Raw genomic sequence first — 15,445 nt, forward strand, 5'->3', positions numbered from 1 at the left:
ATTTCAGAGGAGGGATGAGGATCATCTCTGAGTCAAACAATGTACCATGAGCCATTTGTCAGACTTATCCGCATAATGAAAGCATTCTCCATTTATGTCACTTAGACTTTACATAATGTACTTAAAATAGATAAAAGCAAACATTTCGCCTCAACGATTATACTCTTATAACATTTATTTGAAATATAACTAGAAACTTAAAACTCCAGCACTGATCTGTGGAGTCATACAACATGCAACTTTTGCTAACTGCATCTGTATAAACTACAGAAACTTTTTATAATTACTAAAATTTAGATTTGTTGTCAATATTTTGATTTAAATTGTGTTTACCTTGTGTGTGCAGTGTTGTCATCTCATTTGGACAACCGCCAGTCTGCGGTCTCACTGTACATTTAATTCAGTCTGAAACACAGTGATCCTTATTATTTTGCTTTACTGTCAAGATTTTGTGGTTTATTTCTTGATTTTGTGGTTTATTTCTTTTAATGTGTGAGGTGGGGTGTCCACATGTTGCATTTAACACAAAAGGTGGTATTTAAGCTGTTCTTGACTACAGCTGTCAAACTTTGGCAAAACAAACTGACACAGGAACAGACCAGAATTTATAATTCACAGAATTTTTTATTCACCGAAATTTTCCTTCTCTCAGTCAATGAAATTATGAATAACTTTTAGCAAGGATGATTTGTCAGACCAAGTCGTAAAATGTTATGTACATATTAACTTGACAGTCTAGGTCAAAGATTTTTGATTTGTATGATCCATGTGATGTATCAAATACTTAAAACCTATAATATAACTTGACTATACAATATACTATGGTGATTTGTTTTTTTATGTTTTTGTCTTTTCCCCCCTTTGCACCTTGGTTAAATTAAGAGAGAGAGAGAGAGAGAGAGAGAGAGAGAGAGAGAGAGAGAGAGAGAGAGAGAGAGAGAGAGAACTCTACTTTAGAACACAGTGCTTTTTAACCCTTTTTAGCTTGACAGTCAAAGCCATCATTTACATTTCATTGTCTGTAAAATCAGTCTAGATATCCTTCCAGCTAACTCCTCGTGTTTCACAGAAACAATAACATCATATATTAAGAGCACCATGAAGATTACTACATGACCAAATTATCCTTTTGGGTAAACTATTCCTTTGATGGTTACTGCCGTACATTATTTTTGGGTATAGAAATGACAAAATAATCGAATTAGTATTGTTTTAATTAGATCTATTAGATCTATGCTAATAAAACTAAAATAGCTGGTTTGAGCCACATTAAGGCACTCAAAAGATCTGTGACCTCAAAAATCCTGTAATCATCCAACCAAAGGTTTACCATAATTGCCAGTACCTGGTACTTCAAGAACTACCAGAAAGCACCTGTAGACTGTTGAGGGAGTGTAAATATATCAAATAGTTACCAAATGGCTCTGTTGGTGCTCAAAATCCTAAAAATCCAGAAGTCTCCAACACTTTAGTTGTCTTACACAGAACACTTCTTTTAAAATGAGATTATCGAATATTACAAGGGAAGGGAATTTAATCTGCTACAAAATAACACAGATTCAAATCCAGAGTAAATAGCCAGCTGTCCTCATCTCCATCATTACACCAAAAAATATTAACCTTCCAGTCAACAAATCAGTCATTTTGTCTTTCTTGTATGTGCTTTCAACATGTTGATAAAGAGAAGAAAAAAAACTGCTATAGGGAAATTTGATAAAAAAAGTCCTGGTTATAAGCCACGGGTCTTGGCATAACAAACTACTTCAACATCCCAAAAATCAGCGTTCCGCATGTTCAGAGAATTTGATAATAAATTAAGTAAAACTGTAACAAAATTTCAAATGAGCCTCTGGTCCTTATGACTTATTTGTCCTTCTTCGAATTCAGCGCCTGTATTGTTGGGGAAAACGTGTTTGAAAAACGTCAGCATACAATGTATCCACTGAACTTCCTCTAAGACTGTGGCAGGTGCTGTTTGATGATCTCTCTGGACTGGGGTGGGATTCTGTCTGGGAAGCGCACCTGGAACTGCACTATTAAATCCCCGCGTTGAGACGGATTTTTTGGGAAAGGTAGGCCTTCTCCACGTAGTCTCTTGACTGTGCCTGGTTTGATGATATTGTTGCAGGGCAATGTGATTGCTCGGTTGTCAATGGTGGGAATGTTCACTGTACAGCCACACAATGCCTATCAAAAAAAAAGCAAAGTGAAGTCAGTGCGAGTGTCATTGATGGTATTTCAACACTGAAGCACAAAGTCTACATGGCGACATTGAGACCTAGTGTAAGATGCCTTTGTAAAGTTACAGGCACAGGAAGCACATGTACAGTATATAGTTTATACAAAAATAGTAAGTATACATAAGTGTGCATATGTGAAATTTATTGTAAAAACTGGCCGAGTGGCAGTAGTGGTTGTCAAAACTTTACCGTAAAACATATTGTTGCAAGTTAGCAACATTTTACGTTTTACAGTTTAAACCTGAATGAAAGAAATATATATATATATATATATATATCATCAACTGAAATAATGTTAATATACCAAATTTCCAAAATCTGTTGTTTAACTTTATAGCAACCAGCTTTAAAGGGATAGTTCACCCAAAATGGAAAATTAACCCATGATTTACTCATCCTCAAGCCATCCTAGCCCTATATGCCTTTCTTCTTTCAGATAAAAAATAATAGAATAGAATAGAATTAAATAGAATTGCATTAAAAATGTCCTGGCTCTTCCAAGCTTTATAAAGGCAGTGAATGGCAGATTTTAAAGCCGAAAAAGCCGTTCTTTAACATTTCACCTGGAAACAAACATGCCATGACGCCAAACCCCCTCATGGAAGAAGAAAGCCTTCATATGTTTACAACTGTGATGATGAGTGCTTATCTGGATCATCTAAACGCTGGATTTTCAAAAGTATGTGAAATATTTAAAGTTTGCGCATAGAATCTTTAAAATAAGAGTTTTACACAAGCTGAGGTAAATACTAAATACCACTATATAGAAGTAGTATTTATACACATAAATACAAAAAAACACCATGACAAAGATAATGCAATAAACGTTAACATAAAGAAGTCATATAAAACATCAATGTACATAACGAATAAGAAAAACTAAGAAGACACATAGCTATTTCAATGACAAACTATCAAATTTAAAGCATCACACAGATTTCTGGGAATGTCAATTTATGTTTTTATTTTCTGTAAATTATAAGATGACTTTTTTCTTTTGCACTTCCAATAATTTTACTGTATAATATATATTAATATTCAATTAGATGTATTTCAGATGTTCACTGTATAAAGGATAACTTACCATTAATCATTTAACAGGTTTTTACCATAGCATTTTTCCAGTCCATACGTTTTTGAAAGACATTTCTCATGCGTACCAAGGCAGCATTTATTTGATGTAAAATACAGTACAAAACAATATAGAAACATTATTACAATTTAAAATAACTCATTCGTATATGCTGATTTGGTTCTCAAAAAAATATTTCTAATTATTATCATAGCTGAAGCATCCAATTCATCAGTTGAAAACTGCTTCATATTTTTGTGGAAAACACCATTCATTTTTTTCAGGATTCTTTAATGAATAGAAAGTACAAAATAAGAACATTCAAAATAATAAAATAATCTTTTGTAACATTATAAATGTCTTTACTGTCACATTTAATGCATACTTGCCTAATAAAAGTACTAATTTCCTTTCTTTTTTTTTACCTCAAACTTTCGAATGGTAGTGTATCATGGTTTCCACAAAATTATTAAGCAGCACTGTTCGTACTGTATTTTTGATAAAAAAAAAGACGCCTTAGTGAGCATAAGAAGCTTCCTTCAAAAACATTAAAAATCTTCCAAACCTTTGACCTCCAGTGTACATAAAATTAAATTAGTTTTATGATTATTCAAGTAGAGAGATTAAATAGAAAACAAATATATTAAATATATTTTAATTCACGTTTAATTAAACAATTTCATGCAAGATCTGTGAAGTTCGGACTTGGATTGTAAATGTGAGCAAGCATGGGGGGGATGTCCAAGTGTGTGTGTGTGTGTGTGTGTGTGTGTCCCCTACAGAAGGGGTAGCTGAGTGCACATAAAGTTAATTTTGGCCACTGCTCTCATTTCACAGAGCTAATGAAGCAACCAAAAATCAGCTGAGGACATAAATTGCTATGGTGTCTCAAATCAGAAGTTGCCAAGGAACTAAAATTATATTCCTTCCACAGATGGAACACTTTCAAATTGTTGGAGTAATTTTCAAAACAAAATAAGCAAAACATAATAAACACTGGTGGCATACTCTGGGCTTTCTGAAAGTTATGCCAAAATGTATGCCTAAAAATAAAGAGAAAAATAAGAACACATGACTTCAGTGGAAGAAGATATTTTAAAGATTGCTGGTAATCAAACAGTTGGTGTTGCCATTGACATCCATAGTAGGAAAAAAATACTATTGAAGTCAATGGCAACCACCAACTGTTTGATTACCAGCAATCTTCAAAATATCTTTTTATGTTCAACATAAGAAAGCCAGTCATACAGGTTTGGAACGACATGAGAGTGAGTAAATGATGACAGAATTTTCATTTTTGGCTAAACTATTCCTTTAAATATCATGATAACGAATATATCAGGAAGACAAAATAGATAAATTTGAGGCTTAAAGATTAAAGCTCAGCTGTGTGCAGTGAAGAGCCTGCAGTTATTGCATGTGAGCTTATGCTGGAAAAGCTTTTCATTAACTTTCTGTGAATACCAAGCACAAATATTGCCAGACAGCTTTGCTTTGCAGCTGCCTCAAGGGATGAGAAAATGTGTTCGCAATGACATCAGCTCCTTCCTACAGACAGCAGCGGTGTGGGCTGGGGGATGGGAGCCATGGGATTCATGGAAAGAAGGGAGTAGCTGATACTCTCACAAAACAGTTGACCATGACAAGTTGCCAGGCATCTCCTCAACTCTGGCTAACGATGATGATGTTTCCCAAACAGCAACTACAATTAAACAACCAAAGTTCATGTCAGAACTGCGCCAGAATTAAACTAAGACTGCTGCTGAACATAGTCTTGTTAAAGGATATTGAAATTAAATAGATGCTGTTATGGTCCAAAGCTAGGTGTGACAAAGGTTTGTCATTGATCTGGACAGCAGTATGAAGTTTACAGAACATTTCCACTAGAGAGATATATAGGCTACATCCAAATTTACGACAACTGTAGTCTGACAACTGCTATGTAAACACAGACATATAGGTTCAGCACAGTGTATGTCACGTTTACACATATTAAAGTGTATGTCACATTGTAAACACAGACATATAGGTTTTGAAGTTTGTATGTAGCTTTTTGTTATTTTAGTGTTTATTTTACATTTTATGTCATTAACTTGGGTTTTCACTTCCCATTTTTGAAATCTTTACACTTAACCAGTCATTTTAAATTAATTAAATTAACATTAATAAAACAATTGATTGCTTAGTTTCTGCATGTTGTAATAAGTGATTTTGTGTCAAATGAAGCAGCTTTGTGTTGCCTAACTTTGATGACGCATATCTTCAGCACAGTTTGCAGTCCGGGCTGCAATATTAATAATATAATTTTTTTCTCTTAGAAATGCACATTTGACAGTAGCTTGAGATGCAGATGTACATTTATGTTCATTATCAAAAACAGTAACATCTGTAAAAATTTGAACAATTTTGTAACTTTTGTAACTAACTCATTTTGTATATGGTGAAATGTAATTATTCGGACTGTTTGAGCTTTATTCAAATTAACAGTTAGTCTTCCATAGTGGCGTACATTTAGATCATGACATCACAGTTAAAACCACACATACATTATCTCAATACCATGGTAAAAATGTAACTATACGGTTTCTAGATATTTGTATAAAAAACAGTAGTCTAAATACATTTAGTATAAATACACAAATGTAATAGCTTAACTACTATGTACATTAATAATATGATAACATTTTATATGAATATCCCAAATTTCTGCCACAATATGCTACGTTTACACAACAATGATGTTTTCAAAAACGGAAAAGTTTTCCCTTGCGTTTTAAAAAAAGTTTCACGTATACATGACAACGTTTTCAAAACAATTCGTGTTTATATATATATCCGTGGAAATGGCCAAAAATGCTGTATTACGTATGACATGCCAGTAGTTGGTGCTGTAACCTTGTTAGTACCTGTAGGGAAGTGATGATTATATGTTGTATATGATGCGTCTCCGCTGTTGGTTGTTATATTTTGTGATTTGTGTAGTATATTTGATGATGTTTGATTAGGAAGAATTTTGAGAATCTTGAGCAGCAGCAACATGTACTTGTACAGTGTTGTGTATGTTTGTTCGTGCTTGCCTTTAAAATTGACACATACTGCGCATGTCTACATACCTAACACGTACTATGTACGCGCATGATGTCACTGTTTTCAAAGATTCCCGTATTGGGTGTTTACATGGAAACGATAATGGTGGCGTTTTTAAAAACTTGCACTTTGAAACCCGTTTTCAAAAATATGCGTTTTTAGTCCCCAAAACGCCATTGTCGTGTAAACGAACAGGAAAAACACATAAAAAGTTTCCCATTTTTGGCTGAAAACGTTGTTGTGTAAACGGCTCCATTAGTGTTAATGCATGGTAAATGATGGCGATTTGTAGATTGAAAAGTCTTCTGACTGTTTCATTGCACACAGTGTTTCTCCTGTTTGTCCGCGCTGTTTCACCCGGCTTTAAACTAGTTTAAACCACTGAGTAATTTGTGGTCTTTGCTTAATTCAAGCTCTTCACACTGGATCTCACAGCTGTTTAGTGTCGCGCGACAGAAACTCATCAGCGAGTGAACGCATCTTCTCTAGTAAGCTCATGCTGTGCTGCCGTTTTATCGAGGAAATTATATCATGATAATTATCGTTATTGTTTTATCGCCAAGCCCTAGTAGTTTGGTGCTTTTTTAAATTGCAGTACACTTTAAGAAATAAACAGTGCTTTTGTGAAGAGTCATTTGAATGGTAAACACTCACATGACAAGAAAACTTTACTCATAACAGTTTTCTGTATAATTCTTTTAATTATATATGATGCAGGTCACTTCTCAATGTATTTCACCATCTTGAAATGATGTGATCTGCTGTGTTACACTAAATGGAGAGAATCCCCATGCTCATTGCCTGCCGCCTCTGTAAGTACGCCAGCCCAGTAGTGTAGTTTTCCAATGGGAAAAGCAATTTATACTTGCTTTTTTCAGCTTATTATTTATGTTATTATCATGTTTTACCAGCAGAGACAACAGGGGAATCAGTACCTTATGACCAAAGAAGAAGAAATTATTATTAACAAGGTGGAAAGATTTGATTACAAAGAAAATCCTGAGAAGTGATGCCTAAATTGCATATAATTTTGTTGGAAAGGTAGGGGAATTAATTATTATGTAGATTGCTTTCTAAAACTAGTACTATTGGAATTGACATAATGATCATACAATCCACATTGATAGATTGCAGTGCAGCATCTACCACCACTGTGCTATTAGTACTTAAAGTACATGAGGAACAGTGATGCTAACCTTAAATAAAGAATGCACCTGTTAGTGCACTACTAACTGAATGCAACTGAATTAAATTTACTGATGCAAGATCACATTCAGAGCTGTCTTGAATAATCCAGCAACACTGTACATATCGCATCATGTGGCCAAGTGTTTCCTCAGCACCGCTGCTAGGGCTCTTTAGTACTGCCGATGGGTATGGAAATGGGTATATGGAAATTACCAGCAGACAAGGACCTTATAGTTGTCTTGCTCTTGTACAAACCCATGGTCATTACCAGCAGTTAATTAAAGAAACTCTGAGCTCTAATTAAAGCAGTGCCGTTAGCATCTCTACTAATAGCATCTCTAAATGAAAAGTGATATTGAATTTAAGGGAATGAGTCCCTGAGAACAGTCTAGATCCATGCTATATCTGTGCTCTGAATGTGTCTACAATAAACAGGCAGATGAAAATTTGTGGGGCAAATGCATGAGATGGTACCAGATGGCAAAACAGTTTGTGATGTTCACTGCCACTTATCAAGTTTCATTCTGGGCATCTAATGAGCAAGACCTTTAAAAGTAAATCACTGCCCTGAAAACATCTCAGAAACGATTAGCAGACAGTTAAAATAGGCACTGTAGATGTTTTCAGATATTTAAATCCATGGTTGACTTATTAAAAACTGTTCTTTTCGCTGTAGAGCTGGAAATCTTATGGACACATTGTTTGAAACAGCTGACAGCTGCCAAGGTAAAAGTTGTCAAAAGTAAAGTTACAGAAAGACTAGAAAATGTTTTTACCATTAATCAGACTGGTGCTCTGAAACACATCATGCTCATTCAAGACTGACATTAAAGCTATTTCTGCTGATGTCACTGTCAGTAGAAAGTATTAACTGACAGTGGTTTTCTAGGTCACTAGAAAAACAGAAATATATGCAGTTAATGTAGACTGTAGTTATTATCATCAGTGGGTCAGCCCATGAAAATCCCATTACATCTAGCCGACATTAATAAAATATTCATATTATTGCTTTGATTTAAAAAAGCATCATGTTCCAGCATTTGATAACTTGGGACATCATTTTTGGAGCTTTATTGAATCCCGTCAGGCTGTCATAAACACCTAAACTTTCATAATTAAAACTATGCCAGGATAAAACAGAAATACAATTCACAGAAATCTAACTTTTTCAGTTACAGTTATGATTTTAACCTGCTTGTTTGCTGTGGAAAAACAAGCTAATTATATTATCAGTATGAGTTTTCTGGCAAATGATCATTCCATGTGCAACCTGAAAAAACACTTGTTTACTGCAGTTTAGTCATATGACAATTTTATCTGCGTAGTTCAACTCTTCAAGGTGGGTTCAACTCGCTTTTTCAAAGAAAGGACACTGCTTTGGCGTATGACACCACACCATGACATTCCTGTGCTCTCACACTGAAGTGGGAGAGAGGGTAAATCAGCAATGACGTTGAGCCATGGAGGCACTCTACAACCACCAAGCATGATGTGTCCTATAGCTATGGTAGATTAACATGGTTGGGCATGTTCAGGTATATTTACCCATATATTCACATTATAAAGTTATGCAATAATATGATTCGTAATGAAATGGTAGGGCATGGGGAAAATAATGCAGCCAAATTTAGCAGCTGTGCAGGTTAACAAGGTCAGCACTTATTTTGTACTCGGCAAAGTTGATACCAAATGAAGCCCATTAATTTACATTTTAAGTCCATGTAAATGAGGGCACAAAGGCCAAAGGGTGGTCTAATGTTGATACTGCAGTAAACCTGTCTAATCTAAGTCTGGCTTAGTCTATTCTTGGGCTTCAGAATCCAACTGATAAAACAACCCAGTCTGCTTTGACATCCAGTCAGGGAATGCCAAGAAAGAGTGGGAAAAAGCACACAGGTGCAAAAAACTGACTATTATTTCTGGCTATTAACCAATATACTGTGGGTGAAAATAAATGGTGGAAACCAAATGGCCTGAAAACGAACTGTATCCAAACGATGAAGAGTACATACCTCCTTAAGACCGATCTTGGCTGAGTAAATGATGTTGGATCCATCCCTTTTGAAGAGTGGGTGCCCTTTGTCTTTGAGCACAAATGCAATATCAGCAGGAATGTTCTCAGGTGTCTCATCACCCTCTTTGGGGAAGGTGATCTTGGTCCCTTCCTTCCAGCCTCTCTTGATAACAATGTTAAGGATCTTGTCCTCTGTCCTCATTGTCCTTCCATCTGGGTTCAGTCGACGGCGAGTGATTCGCATCCGCTTGGTACATCCATGGAAGATCTCCTCTAGAGACACTTTAAGCTCATGTACCACCGGAGGGTCCTGTACTTTCCTCCGGCTGCTGTGGAGGGGCTCGTTACGATGTCTTCGACCTCCACCGTGATGAAACCCATTGATACCACTGAAGCCAAAGTGGCTGAAGGAACTGAAAGGATCATCATCTCCATCCATGTCAATGTCCATGTCATGATCGCCAACATGGTCACTAGTGCCATTGGTGGTTCCCCGTTGGCGTCCAGAGCCGAAGAATATATCGAAGGGGTTGGAGCCTCCAAAGAAAGAAGCAAAGGTGGCATGTGGATCCCCATGGAAGGTGTAGTGATATGTAGTCCCTTGTCCACTAGATGAGCCTGTGCCACCTGTTTTCAAACCTGGATGGAAATACACAGGAGGAACATTGCATCAGGGATTTCTGCATTTACAAGTTATTTTAGGTTCTGCTTAATTCCACAGATGAGCTTCTTCTGTGACAGTTTCAGGTTAGCAAATACTCTAACTTCCAGTAATGATATCCAAGTCTTTAAAAAAGTATAGCTTTATGTCATCTCATAAGTACACCAAGGATTGATGGAGCCATATTAAGGGCATCGCCAACTTAGTGAGTCTGCCACAGCTGTGCAAGAAAAGTAGATTTAGGACTGCACTGGCCTTGAAGAGTCAATTCTGCTCAACACTGATAAAACTTAAGCCACATTCTATAAAAGTGTTAACTAAAATAGAATGACTTCTAACTATTATGGCCTACTGCATACAATAATTAAGGAATTTAAGACTGTATAAATGTAAATTCCTCAATGTAAAAGTTTTTTTTCTCAAAAGAAGCAAGTACATTGATACACAGCCCACTTGGACCTCTTTACCAATACCAGTGGATGCCAACTCCAAGATGATTCTTTGAACTCTATGCTACCAAAAGGACAGTCTACTTTACTGCAGTATAACTATTTGAAAGAGTCAATGTTTAACACCTCTATGACATCTGTTTCTATTTGTTTAGTGAAAAAAGAAGAACACTGGAATGGTCTGACTGCAACTTCTGAATTATTATAACAGAACCCATAAAGACTCAATATAATTGGCAACTGAGATGTTAACTGTAAAGTCCTGCTGGATGATTTTCAAGTGCTAGCCTACACCATGACGTAGCATGGAATAGCATTTGATTTAGTCTGCAACTGCTCACACATCACCATTTTGAGGTGTAAAGCTCAAAATAAGACCTGCCAAGTCTTTCTCTCTTTCGTTTCTTCACCCCCGCTCAGTTTGGTTTACAAATTCAAATTGCTGGACAAAGAACAGAAATACGCTCTTAAACAAGCAGGCTACTTCATTTCTGTTATTGTCTCTTAGCTGGCTTCTCTTGGTGGCTTGTGTGATAAAAAATATTTTGTCAAGAACAGTACAAATCCTAGGAAAGTGATGATCCTGTATGAGTGGAAGACCATAGCATGGTGTATAAGTGCTCTTTAAACTCTGGTGTCTGAACTGTGTTTTGAAGTTCACTGAAAAACTATTTTCTTCATAAAAATAGAACTACATAAAGAGCAGGTCAATTAGAATCAACAATCATTTATTTTGTGCTTTTCAGTTCTGTTAAAAAAACCATTAACACCCATGTGTTATGGTGGGTGATTGATGGCTTGTAACATATGCAGTCCTTCTAATGATCAGGACACAAGCTGACTCATCTTCCAACTTCACATCTTCAACTCATCAGTCATACTTAATACGGACATCTTATAAAACATGTTTCCACCTCATTCTTTGCACCTTCAATGAACTCCTCAGGCCAAAACAACTAATTAAGGAATGGTTAGGTGTGTCATCAGATTAATTTATCTTATAAAACAGATTTAAAAACAATTCTTCAGTTTGAATCTGTGTTTATAGAGTCAAATTAGCTTGCTGCTGCCACAGCCTTTTGACTGGACCTAATGGCTCGTTTTACAAGCATTATGGAACGACGCTGCACAGAAAGAACTGATGCTAAGACTCTAAAACATAAAGGGATTCCTTGCAAAATGTATGAGTAACATTAGTAAAGGAGGAATTGGCAGGTGTAAAGATGCTTAGTTTGGCATCTAGCCTGGAGTTGGCATAAGTGGGAAGACTTCAAATCCTTCTTTGTTTCAACAGACAATTTTATTTTGGAACAGTGCCATGTTTGTAGACCTTGCATTTGTCCTGCAGTGTGAGGGAGTTATTTAGATTGTTGGAAAAAAGCAGAGGTGGTAAAGCTGCACTGACAGTGTATAAAGAACAGTGGTCTAGCCACGTGAGCCACGACAAAGATCCTTTTAAGGGTTGTCCTATCTGGTATCAACACAGAATTGTGCCTGGGTCTTGTTATTAGCATTTGTATTGTTTTCTTAGAAAATATATTTTGTGGTAATACGCATTATTTTAGACTCTAAATATGAATACAACACCAATTACAAACAGATTGCTGGATAGATAGGGCTTTTCACATATCAAAAAATTAAGCTGGGTCATTTTAAAACATGGGCAAACTGAATCCCGCGTTAGCTTGTTTCATATTTCATACTACTCATACTTAACTTGGGGTTAAAAATTAATCCTGGGTATTCATAATCTGACATTTCACACAAAATATTCCTGTTAGCTTGTTTCTTATTTCATTCTTGTTGTACTTTACTGTATTTTGTCTGGTTTACCGTTGGTTGAAGGGATTTTTTTTAAGGAGACAGGCTGCCAAGATGGCGACGGCCGCCTCCACCCAATTTGAGCTTCAAAAACGCTCTTCACAAATCTACAGGTGACGTCATGGACACTACGTCCATGTTTTATACAGTCTATGGTGTGAACACAGCACAAGATTACCAGTATGTGCACATACGAGTTCAGAACACGCTGAGTAAGACATCTACTCTTGGCCAACCATACCATTTACCAGTAAAGTTGTTCCAGTAATTTTATGGCAATTTACTGGTATTACTGTATTATTGTGTGAAAGGGGCTATAAAAGGTTCTGATAAGGTTATGAGATATTTGGCTGTGGTTCTTCTGTACTTGGACCCAACCATACTTACCATCCTCGCCGTACTGGTCATAGATGACTCTCTTCTTTGGGTCACTCAGAACCTCATAAGCCTCTGCTATCTCCTTAAACTTCTCTTCAGCATTGGGATCCTTGTTTTTGTCTGGATGGAACTTTAGAGCCATCTTCCTGTAGGCCTTTTTGATTTCATCCTCATTAGAGCCTGAAGGTATGCCAAGGATTTTATAGTAATCCTTCCCCATGGCTTTGATTTACAGATAGAGTCCTTCCAGAACCACCAAACTCTCTACAAAACAAAGGTGAAAATTAGCAAGATAAACAATAAAGTAATAAAAATACATTCAAGTTATATTAAAGATTATTTTTGGTGTCAACATGAAAAATAATTAATTTTCATTTAGACGGAGTTTGCCTGAAACGCGTTCCTTAAATCAGCTACTTGAGCGCTCAGAGTGGGTTTCTCACTCAGAAGAGTGAAATGTAAAACCCGAAGTGGATCTACCGCCGACTGATTAGAGAACGCTTTGAACTCGAGGGAACTCTGCCGCTCCGTTCCTCTTATGTGTGGTTCCACTCCGGATTTCTGTTTGTGTGTTGATGACACTTAAAGCCTGATGTTTCGCTTCTCTTCTTTTAGAACTATTTTCATTGACAGGGCAGAAATATACCAATTAATTGGCCAAAGTGTGTGTTTAAACGTAAATTCCTTGATATTAATGACTTCTTTAGTGAACTTTATTAACGGATATCGCACTCATAATCTCTATCAGCCGTGCTGATATAAAGAACAGCAGCACTTGTGCTCGTGTAATATTGTGCCTAGAGCTTCTGCTGCAGTCAGTACTCATGATATTCATTAGAGTAACAGACAAACATAAAACACCGCAATATTTTTCAATCATATATCTCATAGTGGCCAATAATGATTTTAGTGTTACCGTGAACGACGTGCATTTGAAACTAAACGGTATGGATAGCTCTGAGAACAGGATCATCTGAGCGTGTCGGTTTGTTCGGCACTGCAGACCGCGCGAGAAACACTAAAATACTTGATGTTCAGCAAATTATACAGAGCAGTTGCGATTTAAACACAAACACACATGCATTTCAAAGAATGTCATGTTGCATTTAGGCTTGTTTTATCTCTTCTCCGTTTGACTTAACACGGCTATTTAAAATACACACAATTCGACAATACAATCCCGAACAGATTCACCGAAGCTCACCAGTTACAATATCTGCAGAACAATGATGCCAGTTTGCCGCATCCGACAGGAAATCCTCATCGCTAAATCAAAACCTCCGAGGTCTCCCGGTATCCCTCTCCGGTATTTAATGATGTCATGGTGACCACCAATGAAAAATAACTGGTGACTGAGTGACATCTGACTGACGTCAGTTAGACAAGCCTGACCTCTTTATGTATTTTTCGCATAAAAATAGATTTTTTTATTGTTTTTTTTTGTTTTTTGTTTTTTTTTTATTATCCGCGCCTGCATCAGCATACAGCTATAAAGGTTTAGGCTCTCGTCTGTGCACCAGGGTGCGATTAAACATCCTTAAATTAGACGCAAGCAGAGATGAAATCAAGAGCGGCTGTGCTTCAAACACTTCTGAGCTGTCTAAGCATCAGGCAGCGAGGTTTGGAGTCACACGCACTTTTATAGAAGTAAAGATAACCATACAAATCCGCAGCCTGATGCTGATAGTCCATGGTCTGCTGTTAGGACATCTTTAGTTATTGTATCAATACCAGTCATTACTATTAATGATAAACCGACACAGCTTTTCTTTTTATGTATTTATTTTTGTTAATAATTCTCGGTGAGCTACTGAAGTTGTTAAATGCCGGCGAGACTAACGCTTTTAAAAACAGACTAGCCTTAAATATCTCACAGTGAAATCTTACGGGAAATGATAAAGACTGTCAGTCACATGCACATATTTGTTCTAGTTGTATTTTTAAAGGTACACAAAATTGAATCAGAGCTTACCGTGTGAAAGTATCCTTTAGCTGTCTGCCGGCTAGAGAAGCATGACATTCTACTCCATTCCATTAGCCCCGCCTCTCATTTAAATACGCCCCGCCCCGTACACGACACAAATACATCACTTAAGAAACAGTCCAAGAAGACAGTCCATCTCCAGAACATAACTGCCTCCGTGGGGTGCATTTTAGATATCTTACAAAGTGTGCTTACAATAAAAGAAAAAATACAATAAGTATTTGTGTGTGTGTGTGTGTGTGTGTGTGTGTGTGTGTGTGTGTGTGTGTGTGTGTGTGTGTGTGTGTGTGTGTGTGTGTATTTCAATTAATGAAATTGTTTTAGTAATAAAAGAACTTTCGATAGAGCTAAGAAAGTAAAAAGACTTTAAGATTTTATTAATGTTAGTACTAAATACATATTTTTCTTCTATTTCTGTGTAAATGTACAGTCGTGTGTGTCCGTGCTGTGCTTTTAACCTAACAGAACATGGTATATGTGACAAATGAAAACTTTGATTTTGAGAAAAGTAGAGAGTGTATGCATATAGTGACATAATACACAGTGACTGA

At 36.5% G+C, this 15,445-nt stretch overlaps 1 protein-coding gene across 3 annotated transcripts; it reads right to left on the bottom strand.

The window, feature by feature from the left end:
* Positions 1-604: 604 nt before the first annotated feature.
* On the bottom strand, positions 605-14,954 carry LOC109046177 (dnaJ homolog subfamily B member 5-like). Of its 3 annotated transcripts, none has more exons than XM_042756624.1 (4): positions 14,883-14,954; positions 12,920-13,174; positions 9,600-10,240; positions 605-2,187 (listed from the first exon to the last, which is right to left on the bottom strand). In XM_042756624.1, exons 2-4 carry the CDS (start codon positions 13,128-13,130, stop codon positions 1,954-1,956), a joined length of 1,086 nt encoding a protein of 361 aa, XP_042612558.1. In that variant the 5' UTR covers positions 13,131-13,174; positions 14,883-14,954; the 3' UTR covers positions 605-1,953. The 3 variants fall into 3 exon arrangements, with proteins under 3 accessions (XP_042612558.1, XP_042612556.1, XP_042612559.1); XM_042756622.1 differs by lacking the exon at positions 14,883-14,954 and adding an exon at positions 14,115-14,632; XM_042756625.1 differs by lacking the exons at positions 605-2,187; positions 14,883-14,954 and adding exons at positions 4,541-5,014; positions 14,115-14,852.
* Positions 14,955-15,445: the final 491 nt, after the last annotated feature.

The sequence above is a fragment of the Cyprinus carpio genome, chromosome A5, assembly GCF_018340385.1.
Source record: "Cyprinus carpio isolate SPL01 chromosome A5, ASM1834038v1, whole genome shotgun sequence".
Taxonomy (NCBI): domain Eukaryota; kingdom Metazoa; phylum Chordata; class Actinopteri; order Cypriniformes; family Cyprinidae; genus Cyprinus; species Cyprinus carpio.